Here is a 9,941-nt window from a genome sequence, read left to right as displayed (position 1 = left end):
ACTGAAACAGGCTCCAGGCTCTGAGCTGGCAGTCAGCACAGAGCCTGATGCGGGGCTCGAACCCACGAACCGCGAGATCATGACCTAAGCGAAAGTCGGACGCTTAACCAACTAAGCCACCCAGGCACCCCTGGGGTCAGTAAACTTCTTAAGGGGCCAGGCAGTAAATATTTTTGGACATCACAGGCCTAAAAACTAATGATATCAGGTAGGTACTTTTTTAAAAACATCTATTTATATTTGGGGGTGAGAGGCAGAGAGATGGAGACAGAACCTGAAGCAGGCTCCTGGCTCTGAGCTGTCAGCACAGAGTCTGACAAGGGGCTCAAATTCACAATCTGTGCGATCATGACCTGAGTTGAAGTCCTAACTGACTGAGCCACCCAGGTACCCTGGTACTTTAAAAAAGAAAAAAAAGATGTTTATTTTTGAGTGAGAGAGACAGAGTGTCAGTCGGGGAGGGGCAGAGAAGAGGGAGAAAGAGGATAGGAAGCAGGGTCTACTTTGATAGCACAGAGCCCAATAGAGGGCCTCAAACTCATGAACCTGGAGATCATAACCTGAGCTGAAGTCGGAAGCTTAACTGACAGACACCCAGGAGCTCTCAGGTAGGTACTTCTATGATCACTTACAGCATAACCATTTAAAAATGTAAATACCATTACTAGCTTGTAAGCTATTGGTCAGATTTGGCCTGAGAACCAGTTTGCCAACTCCTGACCTAGAAGAACCCCATTCCCTAGGTCCCAGAACACAGCGTGGAATCCTGAGTGCTGGGCATGAAGGGTGTAGACTGGTATTTGCTGGGGAGACTGCAGGGATACACCCAACCCCCGACATGGATGCAGAAATGTGTTCCATGATGCTGATTGGAAAATTAAAAGGCCAAGGGATAGGCGCCTGGGTGGCCCAGTTGGTTATGTGACAGACTTCATCTCGGCTCAGGTCATGATCTCAGTCAGGAGATTGAGCCCTGCATTGAGAGCTCTGCCCTTGTCCCTTTCCTGCTTGCTCTCTCTCTCTCTCTCAAAAAAAAGACAAGGATATACAATTAAAATTCTTTGCTGAGTGATGGTGACAAAGCCAGGCTTCCTACAGAAGGCTGGCTGGGGTGCACTTGTACTGCTCAGAATTCAGGCCCTGGTCTCATGTGGTATTTGTCAAGTCTCCTTTGTGCTCTCATAGGACTTTGAACATTATTGTTTAAAGATGAGGGACGGGAGGGGCGCCTGGGTGGCTTAGTCGGTTAAGCGTCCGACTTTCGCTTAGGTCATGATCTCGCGGTTCGTGGGTTCGAGCCCCGCGTCGGGCTCTGTGCTGACTGCCAGCTCAGAGCCTGGAGCCTGTTTCAGTCTGTGACTCCCTCTCTCTCTGACCCTCCCCTGCTCACGCTCTCTCTCTCTCTCTCTCTCCTAGAAATAAAAAAAAAATTAAAAAAATAAAATAAAATAAAGATGAGGGACGGGAGAATGTAAAGACCAGGCAAGCAGACTTGGGGTAAGTCCCTGCATTTCTATTAACTAGTTGTGAGGTCTTGGGTAACTTGGGTAAGTTATATTACCCAGAGGACATGAATACCTAATCCCTTATAAGGTTGTCGGGAGCAATAAATGAGAAAATGTTCTATAAAGGTACTAGCTCATCCAAGTAATAGTCATTATTATTAATAATAATACTAATAATGATAGCAGGCTTCTTGGGGCATTCTCTACGTGTACCTCATTCCAGTTGCAACACCCGTGAGGCAGGTCTTCTCATTCTGATTTAACAGACGGGGAATAAATTGGGGAAGAGAAGTAACCTATCAAGGTCACAAAGCTCCCATGAGAGAAGGCTGGCATCTGAAGCCGCAAAGCTGAGCCCTCGACTGCCTCCTCTTCAGTATTACACTCTAGCGTTTTAGTCATCTCTGCAAGGCAGCCCAGGGCTCTGCATCCCTCACCTCAGGCTGTCAGAGAAGGCCTCCAGGGCAAACTTGGAGACACAGTAGCCCCCACCGTTGGCAGCCAGGCGACCCAGAACACTGGTAATGTTGACCACCCGGCCCCGGGCCTGCTGGAGCAGCGGGAGCAGGGCAAGGGTGACCCCGATGGGACCCAGCGTATTCACACTCAGCACCCGATAGAAATCATCCCGTGTGAGCCACGGTGTGGGCCCAATGATACCAGCCACACCAGCATTATTCACCAGACCAAAAAGCCCTGTGGAGAGATGAAACAGATACCACAGTGTAGGCAAGGCATTCCAACACTTTCTCCTGATCACTCTTCCTTCCCCACGCAGTCCCTCTAGCTTCCGGCCGCCCCTGTGACTGAGGATCCTGTGCCATGAACCTGGGGGCCCCAGCGCGACTCACCTGCTTCCCCAACATGTGTTTCCACCCACTTGGCTGCCCGCTGGACACTCTGGGGATCAGTGACATCAAGCAGGGTGGTGTGGAGGCGAGAGGAGGCCACCCGCTGTAGGTCTTCTGCCCCCGAGGGGGTCAGGCAGCTGGCCAGGACTCGGAAGCCTCTCTGGTCCAGTCTCAGTGCCAGAAGGCGCCCGAAGCCTGAGTCACAGCCGGTGATGAAGACGAAAGCATCGCTGGCGGGCAGGCTCTGCCGGTCCCTGAACAACCACAGCGCTGCCCAGAGCAAGACTCCCAGCAGCAGGGGCAGCCACATGGCCAGAGCCCAAGTGACCTGCAGGTGGCAGCCGAGGCTGGGCAGGAAAACTTGTCTAGTTTACTCAGGCTCTTAAACCCTTGCCCCGAATATATTCCCGAGCTGGAAGTCTGGTCTGAGCATATTGAGAAATTATCTGCTGGGCAGGTAATTAGCCAACTATGGCTTATCTAAGCAAAGCAAAGATCGAGGCAGACCCTATATTTGTGGCTAACTTAAACTAAAACCAGATTAGCCGGGTCCTGTGTGCAGGCCGGCTGCACGGGAACAGAGGGATCTAGTTCCCAGTCACCTCTCCTGCTAAGCCAGGGACGTCTAATTCTCTAAATGTAAACTGGGCCTTAGTTTTGGAAACACATATGGGGCAAAGAGCCCCGCATTTTAGTCCCGGTGGCTCCAAACTTACTGTGTGGTGCTGAGTATCTCACTGCTTCTCTGAACCTGTTTTCTATTCTGTCAGTGGGGCCAATACCCACAAGGGCCCACCTGGGAACTGTGGAGGGTCAGAGGGGATAATGTGTGAAGAAACACATTACAAGCTTTTACTTATCAATACATGAAACACCTGGATAGCCCTCTCATAACACCCAGTGCCCAGTGCCCTGCTTACCTCCTCTGGGGGAAGCTAGCAGGTCATACAGTGCCTGAAGTTCCTTCTTTTGCTTTGTTTGAGAGGCTTTGCTCCCAGTCTTCCCAGGCTCTCACACTACCTACAGCTAATGCCAAAGTCCGCAGTGGGCGGACTGGGTGTCAGAGTNGCGCGGGGGGGGGGGGGGACTGGGAGGAGGGGCCAGGGAAGCTGGAGCCTGGCAGTTGAAGCCAAGGCTTGGCACAGGCTAGGCATGCCTGGGCCCCCTTCTTGGCTACCTTTTCCAGCTGGGGTACCTGACCACCTTTGTCATGGACTCCCAGGAGGACGGATATGCAAGGATGGCAGCTGCCCCTCTCTATTGGTGATCTTGAACCTGTCACACTTCCTCCCTCCAAGCCCTGAAGTGCCCCCATGCCCAAGAATTAATCTGCAACCTGGTCCAGACTCATGACACTGCTTAGCACCAGGCTGGGAGAGGCCATGAGCACGTGGAGAGGCAGAGAGCCAGAGCCAGCACCCAGCCTGCTTCCTATCATATTTCTCCTCTGCAAGAAACTGAAGTCTTGTGTTAGGAAGTTTGGGGCAGGACCCCCTGACCTTCTCTGGGGAGGTGTGGGAAACTTGTACCCTCTGCTTACCCAACATACACATGCACCAGGCGCAAGAGGAAAAGCGGGGAGCTGGCAAGAGGAAGCTAGTTCCACCCTCTAGCCAAAGGGTACCTGTAGCTTAGAGAAACGGTCTCTGAATCTTCCCCTCCTACCCACCATGCTGGGCTAGTAGCTCTTTGAAACATACCACAGAGAAATGGAGCCTTGTGTTTTATTCTTGTCTCCTGCCCCCCTGGGGGAGGTAGGAGGGCCGGGGCAGAGGAAAGGGAAGAGGGGCTAGGAAGGAGCAGACTGCAGCTGCCCTTTGTACACGTATTCCAGTGCGGTGGCAATGGTGCGCATATCCAGCTCGATGCTCCGAGCCCAGTTCTCCACATCCCCGATTTCCTGGGAAGGGGAGGAGGTAGGAGGCCAGGAATCAGGGTGGGTAGAATGTAGCTCTAAGGAGACAGACGGGGACACTTTCCATCCATCCCTTAGAAAGGGCTTTGCTTGGCCCCACCAGTTACTTTTATCTCTAGCTTCTCTGACACTGGGCCATAGATGGCATTTCTGGGACCATCCCCACTTCGTTTTTAACCTGAGGTCTGAGGTGACCCAACTGGAGGCATTTAACGGGGACCCAGGATGGGGCCAGCAATGTACGGAGTGTGGCCCACCTTGAGTGCCTGATTGAAGTTCTCCACCATCCCGATCCACTGGCCTGTTTGCTTGGCAAACTGGGCAGCCTGGACCTGTAGGGTCTTCACCTCATGGTCCAGCTTTCTCTGGTTCATGTAGGCCTGGGCCACACTAGAGGTTGGAAGAGAGATGAGATCAACTCACCCGGCTGGTGGGGAGTGGTCTCTAGGACTAATATTCCACTGCAAGAGCAGGAGGCCAGCCAGGAGTCAGGCTGGGGAAAACCTCAGGATTTTGGCCATTCTTGGATGTGATGCAAATAACTACAGTACATGCAAATGAACCAGCTTCTTCTTCCCACTCCCAGGATTCCCACGAGAGCCTAGCTGGGAGCTGACTAGAAACTTACCATCTCCTACCCCCCAGAGGAATTCCTGAAGCTGGGTGGGACAAGGGAGGATTAACCTGGAGGGAGTATCCCCGAGTAAGAAGCTGGGAGGGTAAAGGGGGTGCAGAGAAGCTGGGAAAATCCAGCAGCAGGGACACATCTGGCAGTGATTGGAAGCCCAGGGGTCTGTGCAAGAAGTTGGGAAGGGAAATGGGGCCCCTCCCTGACTCTGGGGTGGGATGGGAGAGTGGCCCCCCCTCCCCAGGAACTCAAGGTCAGGAGAAGATATCCCAGGGGCTGCTTCTTGGCTCTCAAGTCTCTCTCCCAACCCTTCTCCTTTCACCCACACAGATGAACGAACACACACACATAATCTCTCTCTCTCCCCCTTCCTTCTTTCTGCTCTAGGCAGTAGTTTTTCTTTTTCTCCTCAATCAAGGGTGGCTGCAGTTACCATTAATGCCATGAGGTTGGTATCTCCAACTCTCTGCCCTGTCCCTTCTTCCCCCAATCTCACAATAATTGTTCTCTCTTATTGGCTAGGGAGTCTTTCACTCACCATCCTAAAGCTCTAGGTCAGCTGGGAGACTCCACATCCGGTGCCCACCCCCCACTGGAATGTGGGGGCAGGAGGGGGCAAGGGGTTGGGGGTGGGTGGAGAGAGTGGGAAGGACACCTGACAGGGGCTGAGATAGACTGAGTCTTTGTGTTCCTTTCCAGGGAATGAGAGGACCCGTGGGCAGCAACACAAAACCCTTTCTAATCTGGCTTTGGCTTAGCTGTCCTCTAAGCTGAAAGAGGGGTGGCCCCTAGCAAAGGAAGAGCAGACGAAGAAGCCTGGGCCAATCTCACAGCAGAGTCCAAGAGGCACCAATGTGGGAGGAAGGAAAGGGGGCAGACCCTGTCCTTTTTCTTTGGGAGACAGCTTGGCCATAGTAGGGGGTAGTGTACGATCTGAAACAGTAACAGCGGGCTCTCAATGCTTCGAGATTCCCCTGGGAGTTCCTAAAATGCCAGTTTTTCATACTGACCTCCTACTTTCACACTGAGTGAAGGGAGAAATCTGCAGGGGAGAGAGATCAGAGGCCCCAACCACAGCCTTTTTGTCCCTTAATCTTCCCCAGAGATGAGTAATGAAGATGACAGTCCCTGCATGGCTCACTTGGGTGACTCAGTCTCTGGATTCACAACCAAGCAATATTACTTAGCCTGGTGTGGAAGGCATCATACTGCCCCTTTTCTCCGACGGACATCATCAAATCATCATCTCAGCGCTCTTCTGGGTCACTCAGGGTCAAGAGACAATATTCTTTGCTCCTTCCCAAATATTTGGTTGTTACTGGCATTCTCATATAGGACTGGCACAGGGGGTGGTCTCTGCAGGCTGGGAAGGAAGGGAAGAGACAGCCTGACTCTGCTATAGCTCCTGGCATATGCTCTGCCCTTACCCTCACCAGCTGTGCCATCTCTTTCCTGCCAGCTGCTCCCCAGGCCTGCCAAAGGGTGGGAAGTGGAGGGGGGGGTGGCGAGTTGTGGTAAAGGAGGGTGCTCTCCCTCCTGCTGGAGCGACAGCTGGACTTGGAGGAGTGAAGGGAAGTGGGCAGATGGCATCAAGTTGTGAGCATCAGGGAAATTATTAGGGGGAGGGGGAAATCTGGCTGCCTCTCCCACCACTGCTGCTGCTCCTCCTTGTGCAACGTTAGGGGTCAGAGCTGACTCCAGCCTCTCTCCATAAAGTTAAGCTGGGTGAGGGGAATGGAGGGAATGAATGGAAGATCTCATCCCCCCAACAGCAGTCTGAGGGCTAGACGTTGCCAGTGCCTAAACTTGGGGGGAGGGGTGGTGGTTGATGGGAAGAGGTTCATACCCCACATTGAGGTGATCCACCAAAGCTTCTGTCAGGCAGGTCGCTGCAGTGATAGCCTCTCGCCTCCTCTTCTCTAGGGGTGGGGGGGAAAGGGATTGGCGTGGAGACTTGGTTTTTTGAAGGGTGGTGCTGAAGTTTCGCCACCCATTAATTACTACTCCGCTAGCTGCGGGAGCATCTCAACTAATCTCCCAGCGCCAGAGTTGAAAAGAACCTTGCAAAACAAAGCAAGCCTGTTCATTATATTTCATTATTTTTTTTTTACATTTTTATTAAAAAAATTTTTTTTTCTAGGCTTTTTCATTTGATAGGTGAGCTAACTGGTACCCTGGGAAGGGAAGCGACTCGCCCAGGGACGCTAAGGAGTCAGTGACAGCGCCCAGGACTCCAGACCCCCCCGGGCACTATTTTCCCACAGTCTAGGCCTGCGGATTGGTAACCGCCGGATTCCCGGGCCAGATTCAGAAAACAAGGGCCCCATCCCTATTTCGGTGGCTTCAGGCCTCCAAGAAACCCCGCTCAGTCGGGTCCTAGCACCCTCCTCCCAGCAGGAGCTTCCCTTCCCACTTTCGGGACGCGAGACTCCCTGGGCCAATCGGCACAGCGTTCCACGCTCAGGGGCGGGACCAGGGTGCGGGAAGTCGGAGCGTGGGGGGCGTGGCCCAGAGGGGGCCTCAGTGTTGCCCAGGGGCCAGACCCCGTTGGCAAGGGGACCGGATTCCCAAAAAAGCGTCCCCACCCCCTCCCCGACGCCCGCGCCCTTCCCTGGAGCTGGGCCGTTACTCGAGGTCCAGGCTCCGGCTGAGGCTAGGCCGCGGCGGGAGAGAAAACGGCGGACGGGGACATTCTGCTCACCCTGCAGCTCCTTGCGTTCGTTCTGCTTGGCCTGGTGTTCTTTCAGCAGACGTGACAGCATGGTCGCGGCGGGCTGGGGGCTGGGCACGCCCGGCCCTCTCCGACTCCGGGAGCTGGAACTGGTGCCTCGGCTCCCGCGGGGCCCGGGTCACGTGACCGCAGTGTCACGTGAACCCGGGACCGCCCCCTTTGAGACCAAGGGTGGAGGGCATAGAAGATCTTGGCTGGGAACCGAGGTTACTAGCAGAGAGTTGGCGGCAAGCGACCTCTGTCTTTATTGGGGGTTCCCTTTTTGGTGAGCGTTGGAAGAAATTTTCTTTAGTAGCCATATTTCAGAGATCTCCTTTTTAAACATCTCCTTTGGGTTTCCTTTGAGCCCTCCCAGGACGGTTGGTACTGCCAGGCTATCCATCCTTATTCCGTTACTGGGGGGAGCACAGGCTCCTAGAACTCATTGAAATTCTTTTCCTTTCCTCGCCTTTCCCTCCTGGCAGCTCTGGCCGGTTCTCAGTTGATTCTCAGCACCCTCCCTCTGGGAGGAAAAGCATTCCTCTTTTTTCCAGCCCTTTCTTTTCTCAGTACGCTGCCAAGGTTCCTCAGCTCTGGGTGATCATCGTGGAGAAGAAGCATTTTCGGCATTTCAAGCGGCCTCCTGGGGAGCTTTGCTAATTTGGCTGGCCATGTGTGGTGAACGTATAATCCCATCTCTGCCCTTTTGTGGTCAGGGAATGCGAACCCTTTCAGCCTGACCAGAAGAAAAAGTACTGCTGTCACAGTAAAAGGTAAATCATATAACACCTCCCTGAATTAAAGAGAAATGCTTCCGGGATCAACTCCAACAAGAAAAAAACTGGAAACATTATCAACATATTCTTGCTATTGCCATAATCTCCCTTGGTTCCCCAGGCACTAACATGCTGGGTGACTCTGGGCAAGTTGCTTATGCACTCTGGATTTTGGTTTTCCCCCTATTAAAATAAGGGGCTTGGATTAAATCAGCAGCTCTCAGCCCTGGCTAAACACTAGGACCACCTGGGGAAGTTTTTAAAACTGTCTTGGCCCTAGACTAATTAACTTAGATCTCTAAGGAGTGGAGCCCAAGCACAAATATTTTTTAAAAAGCTGTTTGTTTAGCTAATTCTAGTATGCATCCAACATTGAGAATCACTGGACCCAACCATACCTAAGGCTGTTTCCAACTTTGGCATTCTCTCATTTTGTGATTCTAGTAGAAATATAGTAGAAAATTGGCCTCACTATATCTACTTGCAGGGAAGAGAAATGGGTGTTGATTTAGAATAAAACATTCTTCTTGAGTTTTCTGAGAAAGAGTTGAGGATCACTGACTGATTGAGTCAAACAGCTATTTGGAGAGCAGCATATTAAATCCTGGGAGGTGTGCAACTTTGAAAGTGTTAGTCAATGAAATGGTTAAGTGGTAGCATAAAGCAAGACATCAAATGCCACAAAAATAGAAACTCTGAATAAAAATGTTGGACTTTGTGCGTCTGTGTCTATGCTTGTGTACTCTTATTTACTTTTCCAACATTTCCTGAGTACTTACCATGGGTCAAACACTTCACATGTATTACTTCATTTAATCCCTAGAACTATTTTGTGAAGTATTGTCCTCAATTTTCTGATGAAGAATCTGAGGAACAGAGCAGATAAGTAATAGAGCTGGTAAGTGGTAGAGCTAGGTTACAAATCTGGGCTATCTGGCTCCAGAGGCCGAGTAACCACTATACTATGCTGCATAAACCATGGGAAAGACCCCAGGAGGGGAGATTCTGTCTCTCGTCACTATGACCTTCTAGCCTGTGGGCACATTTGAAGGGCATTCTGGCAAGGGGAGGAATGTTAGGGAAGAGGCTCTGCTCTAGAGAGGGGCTAATCAATAGAAGCGGGAAGAGTGAGAGCATCACCAGGCAGCCTAGCCCAGTCTTACCCCCAACCCCCACTTGGCTCCAGCTTCCAACTGCAATGAACGAGCAAAACAGAAGCACATCGGAAGATGCTCGCTTCCTTACTCCCAGAGCTGTGGGACCTGGGAGGGAAGAGCAGCGGTTGGAAGGAAATGGTTACTTGGGCATGTCAAACAGAGGGCAGGGGCTGATGAGGGGGGGTCGGTGTTGGGGGTTTTGGTGGTGAGTTTGTGAACATTAAGATTAGACTGACTCGGGGAGAGTGCCAGCCCATCCTATTACCCTCACCCCCCTTGGCACAACCGCCTGACATTTTCACAATCAGTATGGAGACTGCCAGGATTCTGCAGACGTCAGCCCCGCCCTCCTCCCCACGCACCGGCTGTTCCTTTGCCCTAGAGCTGGGCAGGGGACGC

General features: G+C 52.2%; 2 protein-coding genes across 2 annotated transcripts in view; both read right to left on the bottom strand.

Moving 5' to 3' along the window:
• RDH5 (retinol dehydrogenase 5) overlaps positions 1 to 3,417 on the bottom strand; it is a 4,439-nt gene extending 1,022 nt beyond the window's left edge. The window contains exons 1-2 of the mRNA XM_077757453.1: positions 2,357 to 3,417; positions 1,943 to 2,201 (exon numbers count right to left, since the gene is read on the bottom strand). Of these exons, the coding sequence (XP_077613579.1) occupies positions 1,943 to 2,201; positions 2,357 to 2,666 (569 nt within the window). The 5' untranslated portion in view covers positions 2,667 to 3,417. The remainder of the gene's footprint in view (positions 1 to 1,942; positions 2,202 to 2,356) is intronic.
• Positions 3,418 to 4,066: 649 nt separating this feature from the next.
• Positions 4,067 to 7,773, bottom strand: BLOC1S1 (biogenesis of lysosomal organelles complex 1 subunit 1). Its single transcript, XM_077757452.1, has 4 exons — positions 7,601 to 7,773; positions 6,746 to 6,818; positions 4,529 to 4,661; positions 4,067 to 4,256 (listed from the first exon to the last, which is right to left on the bottom strand). The coding sequence occupies exons 1-4, from the start codon at positions 7,659 to 7,661 to the stop codon at positions 4,146 to 4,148; spliced, it is 378 nt and encodes a 125-aa protein (XP_077613578.1). The 5' UTR covers positions 7,662 to 7,773; the 3' UTR covers positions 4,067 to 4,145.
• Positions 7,774 to 9,941: the final 2,168 nt, after the last annotated feature.

The sequence above is a fragment of the Crocuta crocuta genome, unplaced genomic scaffold, assembly GCF_008692635.1.
Source record: "Crocuta crocuta isolate KB4526 unplaced genomic scaffold, BGI_CrCroc_1.0 scaffold549, whole genome shotgun sequence".
In the NCBI taxonomy this organism is placed as follows: Eukaryota; Metazoa; Chordata; class Mammalia; order Carnivora; family Hyaenidae; genus Crocuta; species Crocuta crocuta.
Note: the sequence above shows the minus strand (reverse complement) of the source record. Positions and strands in the feature narration are given on the sequence as shown.